The sequence below is a fragment of the Drosophila albomicans genome, chromosome 2L (assembly GCF_009650485.2).
Source record: "Drosophila albomicans strain 15112-1751.03 chromosome 2L, ASM965048v2, whole genome shotgun sequence".
Lineage (NCBI taxonomy): Eukaryota > Metazoa > Arthropoda > Insecta > Diptera > Drosophilidae > Drosophila > Drosophila albomicans.
Genome location: NC_047628.2, coordinates 2217401 through 2239483, shown reverse-complemented (window position 1 = coordinate 2239483; position 22083 = coordinate 2217401). Strand labels below are relative to the sequence as shown.

Below are 22083 nucleotides of genomic sequence, written 5' to 3'. Positions count from 1 at the left end.
ATCTCTTGGTAGGCTTTTTTATAGTTTAATCTTCGGCGTTCCTTTAGATTTATAGTTGAAAGCAGCGGGTCAGAGGAATCCAATGCTCTAGTAAACACATCTGATATAGTATTCAGGCGGCTGTTTTTCCTTGCATGAGAAAACATATCGAGTTTGTACAATTTTTTGCGCTCTTCTGACGCATTTTCACAGAATTGAAGACATTGGATACCACTCATAAGTATTAATGTATAAGTATGTACATCAAGTACCTACTTTAAGTTTTGATGGGCATACCTCAAACTCACATTATGTAGCAATTCAAATTATATAAACACTTTTCAAAAGGCATGCAACAATAGCATTGACTTTTCTGTTTCATAGACTAGTTTAAATGCTAATTTTCACTTTAACCTTGGTCCTGCCTCAGTATACGTCAAGCGTTTACGACCAGGCTTTTCGGGTGGAACATCATCTTAAGAAACTCAGTTATGAACGAGGATGCAAGCCATTGCGCAGGCTTTTCTGTTGCATTTTCGTAAATTAGTGTTATTCAATCCGAAAAACTGAATAAGCTTATCTTTTATTAAGATTTGCTGAACATCACTTAATTCATTTTCATCGATATTTTGGCGGTTGTTGTTGCTCCAAAAATCAAGCAACGTTGAATAACAAGACGTAAATACAACATTATTTTGCCGTAAATCGGGCAAAAACGGGCAAAAATGTTAACCACTATTTGATTGTTTACAGTTTGGTTAATAACATATTTAATATTGCCTCGACCGGCTTAGACGCACAAGTTACATTCCACAGAAACACAGATACATTTGTTACCAGGAACCTAAAAACATACCAACAACACCTAGCACGATTGGACAATATATCACATGTACTAAAAATTTAGTGCCAATAATTAATATTACATACCTTGACGATTTAATTCCATATTCAAGCATTTTTGTTTGATTTAATATTTGAATATAAAACTGACAGGAATAATCACAAATTTTCCCGCCAATTTTATTTTTAGAGGGTCCAGATCATAGTCTTTAAATATGGGCGAATAACAAATTATCAACGAAGTCTAAAATTTTTTAAAAATATGTTTCAGTATTCTTGAAGTATTCTAATTCAAAAAATAAAGTCAATTTAATGATACCGAACACAAAAAAAAAAATGTAAAAATGCCGCACTTTGCGACTTATTGCCCATAGTGCAGTAGCAAGGAAAGAGACCCATTCATTTGGCAACTATCAAAATTAAACTAGTATTAATTAATACTAAAACCATGAAAATAAGTCAAATAAACAAAAGAATATTACATCTTTTTAAATTGATCTACTTTCTTATTTAGTTTTAGCCCACAATTTTTACTCCCTCGATTTTTCTCTAGTTACAAGCAAAACAATAACAGTCAAATATGTTTGTATCTGTAAATGCATGTATATATGTACATATCTAGTTCTCTTTACTCTGAGAATAATACTAATGCGTTCAAAGATATTATCACTATATTATCACTATATTATGTGACTGTTTTAGATTATGATTAAAAACAAATCTGAAATCCAAAGACACTCAGTTTTTCTTTTCTACTTTTATAATTTTAGTATTAATATAACAGCGCTTAACAACATTGCATTACGCATATTATTGAATCGAAAGAGCTGTATTTGTTATGACCAATAGTATCCGATAAGATTAGATAGCACAGTTGGAAGAAATAAGTTGGTTAAGACGAAAAAAGCAAAAAGGGAACAACTTTAGTTGTTAGTCAGTTATTATTCAGCGCACAGCATTGTTTTCAATTACTAGTGAATATATTATTTAATTGCATATTATCATGAAGACAGTATATATATATATGACATTTGTTATATCAATGATTGTATTTCTATTACCTTTGAATTCTGCAACCGAAAAATCAGAAAATGGAACAACAGTACCACCAGAGACAACTCTAAAAGTAAAAATTTGTAATATTTAGTTATTCTAATTATGTGAAGTATATAAATATATACATACGTATGAACTTATAAAAATACATTTATTCCTATCTACATAATGGTTCAGTTACTGACTCATAACTGTTCACACAAATACATATGTACATATGTACATACACACCATAGTTAAAGATATGATAAGATCATGACAATTTAATAAATTAATCGGTTATTTAGAATATCGCAATACCCTTCCGTCTTGTAAATTTTAATGAATTTTAATATACGAAAATTACAGTTTCGACTTCCTACATGATTTTATTAAAAATTTGTTATGTTATGAATATTTGTTCTGCAAGAAACATTATTAGGAAATATATTGATTTACGAAAAGACAAGTCTTTCCATATGTATATATAAATGTATGTATATATAAATATACGATAATTGAACGAACGAAAATATGTACATATGATATTTTTTCTTCAAATTATGAACTAACTATATTAACTAACGAATTGTAAATTCTTTGCAGCCAAAAACAGACGTTTTGAAAAGTGATATATGCACAAAGTGTTCATGCGATGCCAAGAACAGTTTGATAGATTGTTCACGAAAATTGGCTAATTGGTTTTCCCCAGAAGAATGGGAGATTCTTCAAAATGGAGACATTACTTTCGAAACTATGAAATTGTCTCATAATAATCTAACCAATATTCCTGCACTGCCAACATATGGGGTCAAGAAATTGTTTTTGGATTACAATAGAATATCCTCGATTACGGTTGGAGCATTCCAAAATTTGACGGAACTTACGAAACTTGACTTATCTAACAATCAACTGACTTCAAAAGCCTTAATACCAGACGTTTTCAAGGGCCCTTATTCCGTTCAAGACTTTGAGCCATTGAAGAATTTAAAATCACTAAATTTAGGATATAACCGTCTACATTTATTAGATGATGATTTATTTGAGCACGTTCCATACCTTGAGGAACTTATTTTGTGCTCAAATAGCTTCCAAGTGATTGATAAACAAACGGAAACTGCGCTTTCAGGATGTTCATCCCTAAAGGTATAGTATATAACCAAAAGCAATTAAATGAATAAAAAATCTACATTTTTAATATTAGGTATTGGATATATCATATATGGAATTAAAAACGTTACCCGAAACCATTTTTCATGGACCACAAGATCTCGATACACTTATTGTTTCTGGAAATCTGTTTGATAAAATACCAAAAGCTTTTGATTATGCGGATAACTTAAAACGATTGGTTCTCGACGAAAATCCAATTGGTAACTTGGAAGGAGATAAGTATGTTTTTAAAACTCATTTTTTATGAGCATAGATTTTTTAAATAAACATTTATTTTAAGTATTTTTCCTGCGATGACAAGCTTACAATACCTTAGTTGCGCATTTATGCCCAACTTATTCAAAATTGGATCTGGTGCACTCAGTGAACTTCAAAGTAAATACATTACTTTTGATGTGTATATTTTATTTTTTATATTCCATATATCATGTTGTTCTTTTAGATCTAACCGAGTTAATTTTGAGTGACAACACCCAGTTAATTGAAATTGACAGCCATGCTATGTGTAAGAATGTAACTGGAGGAGACAATTTCGACTATCCTCCTCTTGAAAAGGTAAAGTAAATTAAAATTAAATTGCTAAACATTTTCTGTTAATCACAGTGTTTTTTTTTATAGTTGTATCTTAATAATTGTAACTTTACAGTGTTACCCAGAGACTTAATTGTTCGCTGGGACAAACTGCATGCACTAGACTTACGGTATAACCCTTGGTTATGCGATATCTCCAACGAATACATGGTAAACTATCTTATACAACATGTGAACAAATCAACGCCAATTTTAGCATCAAATGTTATTTGTGAGAATCCGACTGAACTGAAAGGATTAGAAGTTCTAAATGTCTCAAATAATAAATTACTTGGAGTTTTACCATCAGGAGCAAGTTGGGTCTGGATTGGCTTAATAATCGTATTATTGTCAATATTAGTCACCTTATCCGGGCTACTAGTCTATAGGCGGGGCTATTGCGGCATAGGGAAGAAAAAGGAATCAGCAAGAAGAGCTTTATATAGTCGAACCAGTTTTAACGAAGACTTTCATATATAATCTTGTTGTGAGAGCAATCTGAAGTATTTGGCATTGTGACATAAAATTTTGGAATAATTTTGATTGTTAGGTCATAAATAGTTCATAAAAGCCTCCCTTTTGTACATGTATACCAAGCCTTCATTTGAAATAAATACATATGTGTTTTGTAGCAGCAAATTTGTGTTAAGACAAAATCGGGATGACCATATTTGTAAGTATAAAAGAACGTGAGCACTATTAATGGCAATTCCCAAGGTAATACTGATCTTTAAAAATGGATCATTTCTTGGTAGGCAATTATGATGGCGGCTAAATACAGTAGACAGAGCGTATTTAACCAATGTACATCTTAGTATCTTTATTAATATCTCTCGTTAGTAAATAATTATATTTGTAATAAACTGTATATTTGGTTTTTTTTTTTATGTTGTATACTTTCAAAAAGTAATTACATAATTTGATCGTAAGGTAACAAGCTTTTACTATAACATAATACGAGCAGTTATGAGTTGAAAATATTAAATCGAGCGTTTACAAAATAAAATGTGTATGTATGTAGGTAAACAAAATATCCGACAAAACAAAGATTATTGGCTAAACTTAATGTGCAAAATAAATACATTTTGTAGGTAGGTAACAGCTTTGCAGGTCTTTTAAGTTTCATAGATTTTCAGTTTTTGTTTTTCGATTTCTTTATAATTTCACTACCAATAAAATTAACAACAATTCCAATGCACGTGATAAACATTGATAAATGTGCATTCTCTTATCTCCGATGCAATTAAAAATACTATTTTCTATATTTTCATAAATATATGAATTTCTAATTTGTAAGTTTGACATTGTATATGTATCAAATATGTATATGCAGTGCATATGTAAATTATATACATACATATGTAAAAATATGTATATCATGTTTTAAGTTAATCGATTATTGTATTACCAATCAGTACAAGTGTATTGTTCTTTCCTATGGATGATGCGCTTTTGTTAGTAATCTCTGCGAAAAACATTAAGTCAACGGAAATTCACATGAGACGCATACAAAACGAGTAAATAGTATGTAAAGTAAATTTGTATGTAATATTTATAACAATATCTTGGAACAGTAATGCCGAGTATATTGGTACAGATTTGACTTCGTTGTGCTCTTTTTTTCAATTTTTGTTTAGCTTTTTAGTATATTTTACGGTTTAAGGCATTCCTGATAGGCCAGTTAAGCCGCCACCAGTAAGGTGCTGCTGTTGTTGGTGAATTAAGTTGACGCGCACTCTTTGTTGCTCGAGTCGCTGCACGGTAGCTGTCAAGTGCGAGTTCTCCACATATAAGTCTTTTACAAGTATGTCAGCGTTTTGCAGGCGTTGTGTCTGATCGGTAAGCATAACAGTCTGCGCTTCTATCCGGCCATGTAAATCATTGAGATCCACTTGATGCTGTCGCCAAGATTCTATAATTATAATATTCGTAGAAACATGTTAGATATCTAAAAATATAGCTAATGTATATTTAAAACACTTACGCTGCATCAGGGACTCGGTATACTTTTGTTGCTGCTTGATCACATTTTGCAAATGACGATTACGCAACTCTAGTTGGTTTAGCCTTTGTTGCAGCGTCGGATGCGTGGTTCGCTGCATGACAAATAAAAAAGTTTATAAGTCACACATATCTACACCACAAAGATAAAATAATCTCACCGCATAAGCCTTTTCGAGAACTGGACGTGCCTCCTGCAACTGTTGCAGTTCCATTACTAAACCGTCACGTTGCAGGCTCAAGTCTTTAATCTGCTCTTTTAGAGACAACTCAAAAAACTTGAGGCGTTTTAGTTCTTCCTTTAATAGGCTTGGACTGTTACATTTGTCGTTGCTAAGGCAAGATGTTTTACTAGTTGATACTACACTGTGCGAATCGAAACTCTTGTTCGATGCCGTTGACGAAGTCTCACAGTCAGCAATTTCCCCCTCCGATTGCACTTGCTTGGGCTTACATATAGGGGCAGGCGGGCACACTGCGGACGAGGCATAGGTACTATCCAAGTGTGTGGGCGAGGGCCCCGACGACGAACTATCAAGAGGTGTAGTACTGAAGATGGAGGTCTCGGATGTGGTAAGATTGTTTCTATAAAATTAAAATTGATAAGTAAAGCACACAAAAATACTACGACTATAAGCCTTAATTAAATTTAAACGTAGATAATATGTAGTAAATATACTCAATATGATAAATCCAAAAATGCATATGCATATGAACTTTACAATTTACAGGAATAAAAAAAGATTCACCTGAGATTGTTTGGTAATAAAAATATGTTTTCTTTTATTTATATCGAAGTTAATTAACCGTATATGGAGGTGTATTCATTGATTATGGCTATGTCGACATGGTTGGCGGCCACAAAAACTAATCTGTTGTTTAAATGCTAATTTGGTCTAGGTTTTACTTTCATTATTTATATACTTGCCGATACAAGTACAATTGACATTTTACATTTTAAATCGTTTTCATATTCTAAACTCGACTATATTTAACTTCTCTCTTATATGGATTATATGACTAATTGTCAATTGCGTTTAGGTAGGTAGGTTTAACCGGCTGTCCCTAGAAGGAGCGGAGCATAGACCAATAGAGATCCGTAGCCATACCGCTAAATGAAAATAACATATTACTATTCATTTAAATGTGATGCTTTTTTAATAACCTATAACATGCGTCTATATATATAATTCTCTGATGGAATTTGTCGCGTGCGACCGTCTTTACAGTGAAAAAAAAACATAATCTAAAACAATTTTAAAAATAAGTAAAGGTTATTCTTAAGGCTTTGGATTAGCCCTATATGTAGAGCTAAGGTTCATTTCAGAAACTTGTTCTGTCTTACGATAAAATATATAAATATGTTAATTTTTTGTTTTGCGTACGAATTTGTAAATTTTTGCAATTATCAGAACGAAAAACATAACAATAAAAAATTCCAAAACCATTCTTAGCTCTAATTTAAGTACTAATATAGAACTATAAGAATTATCTTTTCTTATTTTCAAAATCGTTTCAGTATATGTTTTTTCACTTTTTATATAGTATTTATAGTTTTTAATAGGTCAAAAATCTAGCAGTAAATGTAAATTAATCGCAAAAAAAAATTAAGAAATAGATTTTATTCAATTTAATTTTTAATCTAAATTTATTTATTTAACATTGAACATCCACGAATCACGCATATAAATGTACTCACCGGCTAATTACTTTCCGTGAAGGTGATGCAGGAAGCAATGCCAATGTTTTAGTATTACTTTCCTCTGTAGCATCATCAAAGGATTTTAGAGGCTCTTGAATGGTACTTTGGTGCCATAAATAGCTAATGGGGGAACTGGCAGGGCTTTGCCCGACTTGTGCATTTATCTGATGCAGCGATTCCGGATTTATCTCGCTAGCACCAGTTAGAATTTCGACACTCTCACCGAGACGTGTGCGCAGATCTTCAATTTCGCACTGAAGCAAATTAATTTGCTGCGACTTTTCCTCCAGCATTCGGATGGAGTTATTACGCATGGCTGTAGCCTCCTCCTCGAGCTCAATATACTGCTGTTCAAGCGTATCGCGCTCATCAATCGGCGAAAGTCGACCATCCTTGCTAAACTGTTCTTCATACTCGCGAACCTTTTCCATCAACTCAGTAAATTTTTTGTCACTTTCAATCTGTTCGTCCTCGTAGATCTGCCGTTCCTTGTCGAATAATTGCCTTTCCTCCGTGAGCTTCGATTGCCAATAATCCTCACAATCCTCGTAAGCGCGCTGCATTTGCTCTAGACTGCTTTCCAATTCTTTACAACGAATTTCTGGTGTTGTGGCACGGCTACCACTATCATTATTAACCATGTCAATTGATTTCATCGTCGATGTTTGTAATTCTTGCTGCAACTGAGCCACTTTTCGTCGTAAAGTAGCGAGCTCCTCTCCATGTTTTTTACAGCATTTAAGTTCGGAGTTAAGCGCCAACCAATCGCCGCTGTTATCGCTTACCTCGCCATCTTCTGAACATTTACGTTGTTTCCCTAGCCTTGGACTTTCTTCAGTTATATGCGTTTTGCTCGGTGAGTCGCCTCTACGCTTGGTTGCCAAACCAACATTCACAGCTTCAAGCTCGTCGAAATCAGACGAGTCGACAGCAGATACTCCACAGGAAGCAGCAACCTGTTTCTTTTTTCTTGATTTTGTACGAGCTAAGTCGACGTACAAGTTCTCAATTTCTATTGTTAGCTCATCGGTTTTATCTCGCAACTGCGCGTTTTCCATTTGCAACGCTGTCATTTTTTCAATTACATGCAACATTTCATCGTCTTCTGAAATCTTATTCTTTTCAGAAGCTAGATCTTGCTTTACAACTGGTTCTAGAATTTCCGAGCTTGCCAGATCTTGGTTCAGTTTGATGTTTTTTTCAAGTAACTCGGTCAGTTGGAGTTGAGAGTTCTGCTGTTCGATCTGCAGTTCAGAGTTTTCATTACGCACCAACTCCAGATCGGTCTTCAACCTAATTTCCTCCTGTTCCAAACTCTTGATCTGTACCTCAAGTTTAGTTATCATGCCTGTCCAGTGATCCCGATCGTTGCTTATCCGCTGCGTAAATTCACGCACCATACTCGCATGTCTCTGTTCAAGTTGAAGCACTTGCTGCTTGCGATTTTCTTCCATTATTGCATGCCGCTCATCCACTTCGGCAGCCAACAATGACACACGCTGATTGGCAGCCTTGTTATCCGATCGAAGCTTTAGATTTTCACCGTGCTGCTGACGGAATGCCTGTCGCAGCGAACCCAGTTCCATCGCTTGTAGCGAAACCAAAGCGCGTAACATATTGGTTTGCGGATCATGATCTAGACTTCGCAATTCCTCTTCCAAAACTTTAGTCAGTTGACTAAGGTTCACGTCCACTTCATCAAAGCCCAAAGCATGCAGCAATCCACTGCTATTTGCGATACTCGACATTTCCCAGGTTTCAATAATACTGTGCGCACTTAAGGTCTCGAGTTGTTGTGGTGTCACAATATCTGTAAATATAAATTAAAAAACTACCAGTTAACTATAAAATTACTAAAATATTACACTGTACACTAAGAATTATACTCCAAAATACCAGATGGGATATGTAAACGAAAGCTTATAGTAGAGCTCTAAAAAAGCGTCAATTTGATTGTTAAACATCTAAGTTAAGTTTTGGATCAAATTTAACTTTACTTTAAACCTAGATCACAAATATTTGATATCAACTCAAGATTGGAGATACTACAAGAAAATATCTCACAAAATGATAAAGACAACAAATATTTAACTAGAAATGTCCTCAAAACATACTATTATTATGTGTTTAAGTTTAGTTTTATATATTGATCATCATCCTGATTCTGATTCTAGAGTGCTAAAACTACTTTTAAAGCTTTTTTATTCTTTGTATTTTAGCACTGGAAGTTTTTTTCTTTTAAATTTGTTTTCAGAATAAATTATTTACGGCACAAAAATGCAAATAGCGCAAAGGTTTAAGTTTAATACTTTAAATGATTTAGGCGCAACTGCCGATAGGATAAAATGTTCTTAATGATCCAGAGCCATACATCAAAGTGAAATTTGGGCAACAGAAATGAGTTGGACTTAAGAGTGCATTACAGAGTGCGGAAATGATTGAGTGGCTTTGGACAGTGAAATCAGTGGATTTGAAGCTAGTGTTGGTACTTTGTTCCCGATAACGGACAAACCTTTGCAACTTAAACGGTATCCGGCGCCGCAGTGCACTAACTGTGTTGTCTGATGATGGCCTGAAGTGTGTAGAACCAACAAGTGATTATTATATTTTTTTGCCACATGACTAATATCTAAATGTGTTGGATATTAAAGATATTTCGTTTACGTCGTTTTCACTTACCTAGTGACTCCACGCTACTACACTCCTGGTTTGGTTCTCTTAGATTACTTCTATTGCTACCACTGCCGACTTGAGTGGCGACCGTCGTGGATGTTGTCGTGGAAGTCAGCATTTTAAATTGAAGATTTTTGCGAGCTGGTAATGAAGCGCAACGCTTCAGCTTACTGCCATTAATGTGGATGGAACGCAGACGCCGGCTGCCTGGTATATCGCTTTGTGACGACGAGCGTTGCACCTGCAAAGTGAATAGAATACAATTTATACTAAAAGCTTTAACTTCAACAACAGATGCAAACATACTTGGGCTATCTGGTCAGTGCAGCCATTGACACTTTGATGCGGATCTTCATCTGTGTTGTCCGAGTCTGTGGCAGATTGCGCATTTATACCAATATCCTGATGCGGTTTTGAACGGCGCCCGTATTTCTTAGTGCCCACAACTAGTTTAGGAGAAACTTCACGATCCGAAGCTTCTCCCTCGGGAGGACTCTCAATATTTGTGTTAGTTGGCTCGTCACTTATCACCAGGGATCGTTCTGGAAAAATAATATATTTTTAAATGTAAAGAGAACTAAGTTGGAAATTGGTGTATATTTTGTTTTTTTCGAGATGAAATGTTTACCAAAGCGAACTGCCAATTTATCAATAATTGGGTCGGAACCCTTTTTCTTCTTATAGTATAGTCGTGTGCCCATCTTGCCACTATTAGCGTCAACTTGAAACTGAAGTAATACTCACTTCGTGTCCAATATTTATATGTAAATTACCGCACTCTACCTGACTATCAGGCCAATTATCAGTTACAGGTAGTCTGGCATTCCCACTCATCCCACCGTAATTAATAATTCAAATTTTATGATCAACAGCTGTCGCTACCTTAACTTTACCTTTTAATCCTGACTTTGTTCCTAATCCCGGTCGCGATGTTGAACCATCGAACTCTGTACCTAAAAAATGAAGCAGGGCCTCTTTAAACTGCTCAAACGAAACGCCAATCTTGGTGCTATTATTCGCGGTAAGACTAGAAATCAGTGCAGATCCTTGATCCCGAAGTTGCAAGAGTTGACAAAGTCGAGTCAGTGAAGCTTCATCGAGCAAACCATTGTTTCGTTGCTGAGCTGTCTCACAGCTTTGGAACATTTGATATAGTTTTTGCTCATATGGATCGGCTGACACTTCCATTATCTAAACAGTCGCCAATTCAGTATATAGCCGTTGCTAAAACAAAATTCAAGATAGAGAAGTTAATAAAAAATAATGTTTACTAATACATGTAGCTGCAACCAAATCATATCCATTGCCTACAGATTTCAAACTGCACATTGATTGATTACCAAGAACATTGGGAAATTAATGTTTATGTGCTCCTTTCTAACTCATATAAATTTGAAAAGAATCTTGAATTGATCGATCTACCACACACAACTACTTTATATATAAAATAAAGAATTGGGTAACTGGATAGAAATTAAAATACTTATTTGAAATAAATACGTTTTCAGTTAATAGTACAAGTGCGTGCCCTTACCCATTTGCATTTACTATTATGGGTCCGTAAACACATATGTGTTTCTATTGGCAGTATTTGTCTTGAAGCTGCACGTCTTAGTCTAATATTAATGATAAAGGTAAAAGAATGCATTAGAATCAAAGAAGAATGTTTCATTTATTTTAAGCATTCATAATAATTTGGGAATATTGCTTAACATAATTTAATAAATAGCATGCAATAAAAAACTATTTCTCAACGAATATGGAAATTCACATTTTCTAAATGCGCAAGCAAGACTCACTTAAAGTCCTTATACTATGTATTACAAAATTGATGTGTGTGGGTGTATGTATTGTACATACATATGTTTGTATGGATAGATGTGTACATGCTTAGGCGCATTCGAACATTCATATGTATGTATGTACATGTCAATGCAATTCACTGCAATGTGAACAGCGTAAGAACAGATTAATCATTTTGTTGCGACTCTACAATTATGGATGTCTTGCTAAATTGAATAATTATATAAATAATTAATTGTTTATACTGTGTTTTGGTGAAATCGATAAAGCGACTACGATTGTGTAGTTTTTGTAAATATTCGACTTCAGCTCCTCGGTAGAGAATCAAAATTATTGTTAACAAGAACAGTTGGTAATTTAAAACAATTAGAACCACATAAGACTATAAAATAAACAAAAAAAATTGCACAAATTATTTGATTTAACACTATATACGTCAATTTTTAAGGTTTGATAAAAAACATAATATAGTATAGCACTAGAGTGACCATAAGCTGCATTTATTAAAAATACTAATTTTATCGAAACATATAATTTACAAATTTTTCGATAAATATTTTGAAACATGTATGTTAATTTCTTGAAACTCGCCTTTTTCTCTTTGATGTGAGTTTAGGCATTGGAATAACCACTTTCTTCAATAATCAGTTGTCAATATTGTTTACCATAAATCTACTCATTTGCAATATTAATATTCGCAATTTAATACCCCAATTTGATTTGCTAATTTAGTGCGAGATTAGACTTTAATCAGATTAAATTATAAAATTAATCATTTGTAAACAATTCCGATTCAAATCTTTTTAAAGCTTTTAGAAATAACGCTTAATGCAGCTCAGTTTTGATGCTCAATTTTGAAATGAATATTTTATATATTGTACTCCTCAGTTGTGCGACCAAGTTACAAAGCATTTGGGATAATATTAACGTTGCAATATAAATCGTTTTAAAACTTGCCCAACCCTATAAGTGAAACGGTAAAAGAAAATGACTAACGTGATTATATCACTTAATTGATTGTATCCAATTTAATTTATCTTAGCAGAAAAATATTGTTTTTATTTATGAACTATATCATTGTGAAATTGTCGGCACCGATTACCGCACATGTGTTCTACAGGAATACCAATATTATTGTCAGTCACGATTAACCCATATTACAGCGTTGCTCTACGTGTAATCGTTAAGCCACCACTAAAACGTAGCGATAGTTTTGCAGCTCCACAGCGACATAAAAAACATAAAAATAAGTCAACATTTTTAAATTGTTAATAGTTATTAAGTGCAAAAGTGTACGGCTATATAATTCAAAAACGCGCATTATCTGATCAGAAGTAAAGTCTTAAATCGTATTTCTAATATTTATTGTTAACATACATATTGCTCCCACGACTGCCACGGCCTCCTCGGTCAAAGAGCAAATTAAATAATTTTCATTTATTACGAAACTTAGAAATACGCATTCATATGCATTAAAATTCCAACTACGGTCCGGCGACTGCTTGCCAAGCAGCAATATAAAAATGGCCATGCATTCATATATGCGGGCTAACGCAAACCAAAACCAAAATCAAACAAACACAGTGAGCGTGAATTTAAGTCCAGATGAGATGCATAGTTTCCTAAAGGATAAACAGGCTTGGGAACATGCCATATCGCTGTATCAAGGACCAGATCCCCTTGATCATTGGTACAACTATATCTGCTGGTATGAGAATCATGCGCATAGCGATCCAGAGCAAAAGTTTCGAGAGACCCTGGAGCGCTGTCTCACTCTGTACGAGCATAACGATTACTATCGACAAGATGTGCGTCTAGTGCGTCTCTGGCTCAAATACATTGCCATGCAGACAGATCAGCTGCGATTCTACCAAGTGCTGTTTCAGCGTGGCACTGGCCGTCAAGTGGCCGCCTTTTATATAGGCTGGGCCAGCTACTACGAGGCGCGTGAACAGTTCAAGGATGCCGAAGCAGTATTTAATCTTGCCTTCCAAGAGAAGGCACAGGGCAATGCCGAGCTGCAGAATGCGCACACCAAGTTCACATACGTTCGTTCCTTGTTCTATCAACAACAGCAGCAACAGCACCAACAGCATCCGAACCAGCAGCATGTGCAGCATCAGCCGTCACAACTACACCAACCCCCACAGCCACATGAGACAATACCACAGATGACTCCTTATTCTCACGCGCATCATCACCAGCAAGAGCACCCACACCAACATCACCATCATCATCAACATCAACATTCACAGTTACAGCCGCAGTCACACCAGACTTACTCGCAACCCGCTACATCAACGCCTTCTAGGCCTCACCAGCTGCCGCAAGAGAATTTTCAATCATATCAACAGCATCCTGATGAGCTTGCTTATCATCCTCATGCTCATTCTCATCAACAGATCCCGCCGCAAGCACATTTTCAGCATCAAGAACAGGTAATATTTAGAAAGAGAATGCGAAATGCAAGTTTAAATGAGATTCAACAAATTTCAAATCCAACAATTTTTTAATTCTAAATTCTTCATTTACAGGAGCAGTTCCAACATGCAGCTGCTGCAGCTTCACACAATCAAGCGACGCTTGACCATCGTCACTACGCTCCAATAGTTCACCAAAATCATGAAGATCGGGTAAATAAATATTGCATTACAGCACCGTTACACACAGTGCTTACAAATGTCTAATTTTAGCCCGCCTCCCATCCACACTATGAGCCACACTTGCAACAGGTCATGGCCGCCGACGACGCAAATGTGAGTCAAGCGCAACAAGATCCTTTAACTGCCGAATCATCAACGCAAATTGAGGGCATTCGATTGCCGCGGAATTTTCACGCATATGGACGAAACAACCATGAAACCTGGAAACCAGCATTGACACTGGAGGAACCAGACGATCCCTCAAGGATTTGTCACTATGCCAAACAGCTGGTATATCCACCAGGTGCAGGAGTTGAGTACAGTCCTGAGGAGCTGTTAGCACGCAAGTACGCACACATGTTGGAGCAACGTAAACAGCAATCACAGGCACCGTCAGCTGTTCGAAGCAATGAGCCAAGCGAGACACAACATGAGCCACAATTAAAAAAAGAGACTATTTACTCAGTCGAACAGGAACAGCAGCAGCAACAAATTATGTTCGATTCCTATGAGTCACAGAATTCATATTACATGACCGCAATGAATGGTGAAATCTTTACACAAAACGATGACGAAGCTGAAGACGAACATTCAGAAGAGGAGGATGGTGATGTTGAAGATGAAGCCGACCAGGATCAGCAGTCAAATCAATCAGTCGAGGAAGATTCGGAGGAAGCGGACTCCGATCAGCAGGTCGATGACGACAACGAACCAGTCAAGTCATATAGTAATGGTGCTCCGGCGGACATGCTATTTCGAGCGCAGACAACGTTTGAGCATCAAAACCGCTCCATTAAGATGAAGTTCAAAAAAGAACGCACTCTTGAGAGCAGCACCTACAGTGCCTATACCATTGAGAGCATTTACCATCAGCAACAGGAATTGCCTTCGCCTGCACAAATGCCGCAAACGCCCCAAACAGCACAAACTATAATGACAACGCTGCCAGCGTCACCCAAAAATGTACAAGATTATAGTGGAGGGGCTGGGACTGGGACTGTTCAACGCCAACGAAATCTCGGACATCATTTTCATCCATACATGTTGTGCCAAACGTCGACGCCAAAGAGCATTGGCAATGACAATCGCAGAGCGCGGGTCAAGGCTAGAATTGGAAAGTTTCAAGTGGAGCCGCGTAGTAACAGTAATTCCTCATGTTCAGTTGCGGAACAAGCGATTAATGGCATCGATGCTGTTGCGCTTAGTGCTACTGGGGATGGAACTGATGCCACTGCTGCGATTGCACCAATAGACAATGCTACCTTCAATGACAATGCCAACTTTTCGTTCTCTAGTGCAGGCGGATTGGACAATTCGAATAGTTCATTGGCAATGGCCGTCGATAGACTTCATTTTCGCGATGCCACACATGTGGCAAGTATTAGCAGCAGCAACAACAACAAAACTTTACATCCGCACAATAATAATAACAACTTGACGACAACATCCGCAAGTGGAACTGCATTAAATGACTTTTCCACGTTCCAGGAGAACTCATATTTTGCCACACAGCATGATGCGGAGGCGCAAGAACGTCGTCTTGCAAAGGCCTTAGAGACAATCGCAAGGCATTTGGCTAAGGAGGCAATTGATCCTTTTAATAGCGAACTCTGTCGCGCATTCCTCACAAAAGTCAATTTCCCAGGCGATGATGATGCACACGCTAGCTACAAAGTTGTGCAAACGCCACTGCCAAAAATATCTAACACACGCACATTGAATGTCCTCGATAGCATACAGTTCAACATTGACAAAGAAGTGGGTCGCGGCTCTTATGGATCCGTATACAAAGCGACCGATATTCGCACCGGCCATGTTGTGGCTCTTAAGTACCAGAAGCCGCCAAATACATGGGAGATTTATATTTGTGATCAGGTAAGTGGTATATGTGCAGTATTAGCTTATTTTGGTTAGTTATTAAAAATATGATTTTACTGTATATTTTTTTTTGCACTTTTTGTTGGAAAAATATTTGTTTTTATCGCATCTTAAAACATGTGATAAAGAAAGTAAAAAAGATCCAGTAAAGTTTACTCGACTGTGAAATACCCGCCTTTTCACAAGTGAGAACAAGAAGGGAGAATGATTTGTATTTATATATAGCGAGACGATATAGACATGTCCGTCTGTTTATATGAACACTTAGATCTCAGAGACTACACTTGTTGGTTTAGATTTTTCCACGCTTATTTCCGACTCCGCAAATAAAAAGAAAATCGAATAGCAAATGTAGTTTTGATGCAAGAGTTTGATTTTTATTACATGCGATATAAACAAAGTTTGTATTTATGATTTCCGAAAATTTTGTAGCAGTTTTTTTTCTCAACAAACGTCAGTGGTGCCAACGTTACACTATACTATGGTACTGTAAAATATTAAAATAATAGTCTTTGGTATAATTAACTATTTTTGCGCTGTATTAATTTTGTATGTTTTAGGAATAATACCGCACTGTTTTGCATTTATTGAAAATGGGTAGTGGGTATCTTACAGCCGAGAAGAACACTTGACTTTAGCTTTCTTACTTGTTTGTTACATACAAAAATAACTACAATATTTATGATTCCCGAAAATTTAGTTCCGATCAGACAAAAATTGTTGAAGTAATGAAAGAAATACTTTTGTATAGAAAAATTGGATCAATTACTACGGGTCTTAGTTGATTTCGCTGACAATTCTGTATATTTTGAATGTAGTACTATATCAAAAGGGGAATATACCATTCGGTATATTTTGATTGTTTTTGGGGTAAGAATTGTTTTGCTGTATTAATTTTATTTAAAAAGGGTAGAGTGTGTCTCACAGTCGAGCACACTCGGCTGAAGCTTTCTTACATGTTTTGTCGATCAGAGACATTCTTACAAAACATTTAAAGATATTTTTTCTCAAACATTACTTCATTTTGTTCAGAACGACATGATTTAAAAAATGATCTGCAGTTTGATTTAGTACAATAATCAATCAATTGATCTTTAACAACAGGTCTTGAAGCGTGTTCAGGAACGAGAAGTGCTGCCAGGATTGATGGATATATCGACTGCGGTTATAGCACCAAATGCAAGCTTGATAGCTACTGAATTCTCTCCGTTTGGTTCGTTGCTAGATATTAACAACAAAATTCGGCAGGCCACCACAAAAGTTATGCACGAATCGCTAGTGATGCACTTCTCAGCGCAAATTTGCAATATTGTGGATCATTTGCATCGACAGCACATCATCCATGCAGACATTAAACCGGACAACTTTCTGCTGATGCGCGTGCCAAGTGTCGACAGTGTTGAACCTTCTCTGCGTCTCATCGATTTTGGCTGCGCCATTGACATGTCACTCTTCCCTAACCCTGAGCATACAAAGTTCCGCAAGGTGGTTCAAACCGATGGTTTCACTTGCATCGAAATGCAGGAGGGTCGTCCTTGGTCATATGAAACGGATCTATTCTGTATTGCCAGCACGGTGCACGTCATGCTCTTTGGCGAATACATGCAGCCACAAAAGCGCCCCGCCGGATGGGATATACGTCAAAAACTGCCGCGCTATCTCAAGAAGCATGTCTGGTCTAAGTTCTTCAGTGATCTGCTTAACATGCGTGCTGACAAGTTGCCTCAGCTGCAGTCAATGCGGAAAATATTCGAAGAGGAATGCTATCGCATGGAATCGGAGTTGCAGAAACACATACGTACTTTATCCAACATATTGCATCGACGATAACAACAGCAACAACAAAAATGACATAATCATAGTGTCACTGTTCTTGTCCACCATGTGCCCCGAATTGGGTATTTAACTAAACTACCAATGCGCTTGATGATCTGCTTAATAGACATACTTAATTCACTACTACATAGTCTGAGACTAAACTCTGCCCGTCTGCGTGAATTGAATAACTTTTAACACTACATTCATATTTACTCTTTCAAGCCCAAATACCCAAAAATATTTGTTCTAATTTCTCCCCTTTAATCAAATGTAACTGAAGTCATTGGAACACTACAGATCGCGATTGTGCTATCTTATGTAAATAATTTAACTAACACGTACAAAAACTTTCATCATCGGCATTATAACGCGAAACAGCAATGTCAAGAAAACAAACCATGTCAAATGAAATGTAATACTTTACTTTTACTTAAGTATATGAAATTCACATCATATTTTCAAAGTCAAAAGAAGAACAATAATATGTTCATATGCCAAAACATATGAACGAGTTAGAATGTCGATAATTACACCGCCATATTTAACACAAAAACAAATATGGAATTATTTGCAATGTGCAAAAATACTAAATTAAAAATACTAAATTTATATGCAAATACTAAATTTATATGAATTTTGCGATTCAATTGTATAAAATGAATTGCAAGTGCAATTATCGCCGTTTCTATAAACTGTATCACATATGAGTTCTAAACTGTACATTTTCAATCCTTGCTTTTTTTTAATGACATTCTAAAGAACCAATTATGTGTATAAAAAAACTTTTGAATTGAACGCTTTTCTTAAGCTTTCGCCCTGAATCGCTAATCTACTACGTACACTGCATTAACATGATATATGTAAGTTTGGCATAATTTCACTAACTTCTAAGATATGTGGCAATTATGTTCTTCATTCAAATTTATTAAATTTATACTCATTTGAATGAGCTGATATGGAGTAAGAATTAAACATTTTCTTAACGTATGCATAGGTACAGAATACGTAGGCATATTGACCACGATCGTCCCAGCGAAAAAGTGGGGGAAAAATAAGAGAACAAAATTGGTATTTTTCATGTACAGAAAGTAACCTGTGAAGAAACTGGAAAAAGCAAAAACAAAAAATAAGTTGCGATCGTTAAATGTAATGTAAAATACTATAGGTAATCTAAGATTTGCTGTACTATTGAGTAATATAACTTTAAATGATAGAGAATAAAAATTGAGGAAATGTTGAATGAAAAGTACAAAAACAAAAAAAAAGAGAAAATCATCGTGGTAACCTATTTTCGCGAAGATGAAATGTAAATGCTAGAAAAACGAAATTGCCGCTAGGTAATTGTCAAGTAAGTGCTAAAAGCGCCGTGTGCAGCAGGCGGCATGACAGCGTGGCAGCATGCAACAAGTAACAAGAGCAGCAACATAACAACAGCGTATAACAATCATGGACAACAATGCTGCGCTTGACCCACTTTTTCTTTTTGCCAACAGGCAACGGTAAACAATTTCCACCAAGCAAGCGAGTGGAAAAAGTTGCAACTTTTCATGCAACACATCAACAGACATAGACACACACGCTGCATAGCGCCGCAAAGTCAAAGTCAAAGTTTGCGGCGCTGCAAGCGTCGACTTCGGTGTTGCTATCGCTGTCGCTGTCGCTGCTGCGCCGTCACTGTGGAAACGGCTATGCGCGCTTGCAGTTGCAATTGCATTCGCCTTCGACTTCGCTTTGGTTGTGACTCTCGCCAAGTGAAAGTAAAGTGGGGCAAATGTAATTATTGTTGCTTCTAGTAACCGTAACCGAGTTAGAAGCCTCGACTGCAGTTGGAAAGTTGGCAACAAATGACGACGTCGACGCCAACGTCAACTTTTACACAATATTTTATTTAATCAAATTGCAAAGAGAAAATGCTAGCAACATCGACAACAGGCAACAGACAACAACTGCGGCACCGCAATTGCAACAGGCAAATAATGCAACGCGAAACTTTCTATTTTTTGTGTGTCGGTTTTGACGTCAACACTGAATGCAACTGCAGCATTCACGCACACACTGCCATTAGATGTTTGCAGATTGTTGCATGCATGAATTAATGATTGTGGCCCATTTTGGTGTGTATGCAATTGGCCTTAAACGTACCCGTAAATAACCAACAGATTTTGTAGGATGTGTGTTATTAAACATTTTGGAAACATAACAATCTGCAGTATATATAAGAAAAAGGATAGCATCAAACTGATCCTCTTAGGATAATACATATATACACACCTTTTACAATAATTCATAATTTTGTATATATTATAGTATAATATTGTACAGTAATCATAATAATTATTTATGTTTTTAAAATTAATGATTATGATTTTTTAAAAATGTTCTCAAATTTAAAATCTATATTATACAAATTATAATAATCAATGACATAATAATTATTTATGTTTTTATCAAAAATTATGATTATGATTTTTTAAATATTTTCTCAAATTTAAATTCTATATTATAAAAATTATAATAATCAATGACATTTTAAAAACAACATCTTATCATCAATTTAGTAATTACTCATTACTCTATTAAATTGCGTTGTTTTTTAGCTACTAATCAACACTTAAAAATTTTGATTTTTTGTGCTTTTGTCATTTTGTAACTGGCGTCGTTTTTGTGTATAGGGTTTTATATATTCACGAATACATTAAGTTTTAGAACCAAAAGAACAAGAGCAAAATATTAAAATTGGTTCGAGTAGTCAACAAATTATCAAATTCTATTTTTATAACAATCTAATTATCAAAATGTACACATGTCACTCAAACAGCCTATTTAACTGTTAGATTTGTAAAATTACAAAATTACTATGTTTATTTGTCAACCACTGAAAAAACAGTCAACTTTTTCTTAAATATTTAACTTATATTAGTTAAAATTGAATTGTAATTATACCAAAACTCTAGATTTAAAATTACGCTGCCTATTTGATTTTTTCGGATTTTCGGGGAAGGAGGAGAGAGAGGAGGCCTCGATCTAAAACAAACTTAAGTTTGTTCTGCGTGAAACATTAACAACTGCTTTCAAAAATTATTTCTCTATACTCTCTGAGATCTATGGTTCATAGGGACGGAAGGACAGACGAACAAACAGATTCCTGTAGATTTCCTGTAGGCTCAAACCTTTAATAACCTTTTACCCTGTGAGTAGCGTGTAAATCAGTTGTTCGCTAAAAGGTTTATTAAGATACTTCCATTGTTAATTCTCCATCCGAACTAGATAAAACATCGTTGGCAACACATTCAGATTGGAAAAAGTCACGCACAAAATTCGGAATGTGATCGAATTTATATTTACTTTGCTTACACTTTTCTTATTAACTTCTATATTTCTTTATCACGATCATAGTTTGCTTCATACGATTGGCATTGTGAAAGGACGAAATAGTTGCTGCTCCTTGGAAATTATGGTCACTTGATGATCTTGATGATCAAATGGCAAAAGCTTTTGCGAAACAATGAAATTAGTTAAGTAATTTACAGTGAAATGCAGATTGCGGGTTGGTGAAATTTGTTTTTGTATTGACTGGAATTACACGTACTCTCATTCGCCTGAGCATTGTGGGAAAGACGTGAGGTTTGTTAAAGTCTAAGACTACACAGCCTCAGTGCATTTTGGCAAAATGCGCTTCGCTACATGGCACAGAGTGGTAAGGTAAGGGTATCTAATGCTAGTCAAGCAACACAACCGGTTCTTTTTTTGCTTTCGTTGCCATTGTTGGCTGCATTTGGCACACATAATGTGGCTGCTGCGATCCACATCCGTTAGCAGCCACAGCGGCAGTTGCAGTTGCAGTTGCCGCGCAGTCGCAGCGCAGTTGCAATTTTAGTTGCAGTATTGCACGTTGTGATGTTCGTTGATGCATTAGAAAGTTTCAGCAAAAGTGTGACAGCTTTTCTATTTCCCACCCGCGCATAA

The 22083-nt window shown here is 35.8% G+C and overlaps 3 protein-coding genes across 4 annotated transcripts; 2 read left to right on the top strand and 1 right to left on the bottom strand.

The window, feature by feature from the left end:
- Positions 1–1745: 1745 nt before the first annotated feature.
- On the top strand, positions 1746–4239 carry LOC117563921 (leucine-rich repeat transmembrane neuronal protein 3). The gene is made up of 6 exons (XM_034242490.2): positions 1746–1948; positions 2464–3003; positions 3062–3249; positions 3311–3405; positions 3473–3585; positions 3649–4239. The coding sequence occupies exons 1-6, from the start codon at positions 1826–1828 to the stop codon at positions 4078–4080; spliced, it is 1491 nt and encodes a 496-aa protein (XP_034098381.1). The 5' UTR covers positions 1746–1825; the 3' UTR covers positions 4081–4239.
- A 179-nt stretch (positions 4240–4418) lies between these two features.
- Positions 4419–12240, bottom strand: LOC117563920 (blastoderm-specific protein 25D). Of its 2 annotated transcripts, XM_034242487.2 has the most exons (9): positions 12025–12240; positions 11511–11592; positions 10870–11200; positions 10283–10518; positions 9983–10217; positions 7301–9113; positions 5763–6186; positions 5585–5696; positions 4419–5512 (listed from the first exon to the last, which is right to left on the bottom strand). In XM_034242487.2, the coding sequence occupies exons 3-9, from the start codon at positions 11162–11164 to the stop codon at positions 5259–5261; spliced, it is 3369 nt and encodes a 1122-aa protein (XP_034098378.1). In that variant the 5' UTR covers positions 11165–11200; positions 11511–11592; positions 12025–12240; the 3' UTR covers positions 4419–5258. The 2 variants fall into 2 exon arrangements, with proteins under 2 accessions (XP_034098378.1, XP_051858099.1); XM_052002139.1 differs by lacking the exon at positions 11511–11592.
- Positions 12241–12970: 730 nt separating this feature from the next.
- LOC117564361 (uncharacterized) lies at positions 12971–20316 on the top strand. The gene is made up of 4 exons (XM_034243076.2): positions 12971–14217; positions 14314–14412; positions 14473–16296; positions 17404–20316. Exons 1-4 carry the CDS (start codon positions 13303–13305, stop codon positions 18127–18129), a joined length of 3564 nt encoding a protein of 1187 aa, XP_034098967.1. The 5' UTR covers positions 12971–13302; the 3' UTR covers positions 18130–20316.
- Positions 20317–22083: the final 1767 nt, after the last annotated feature.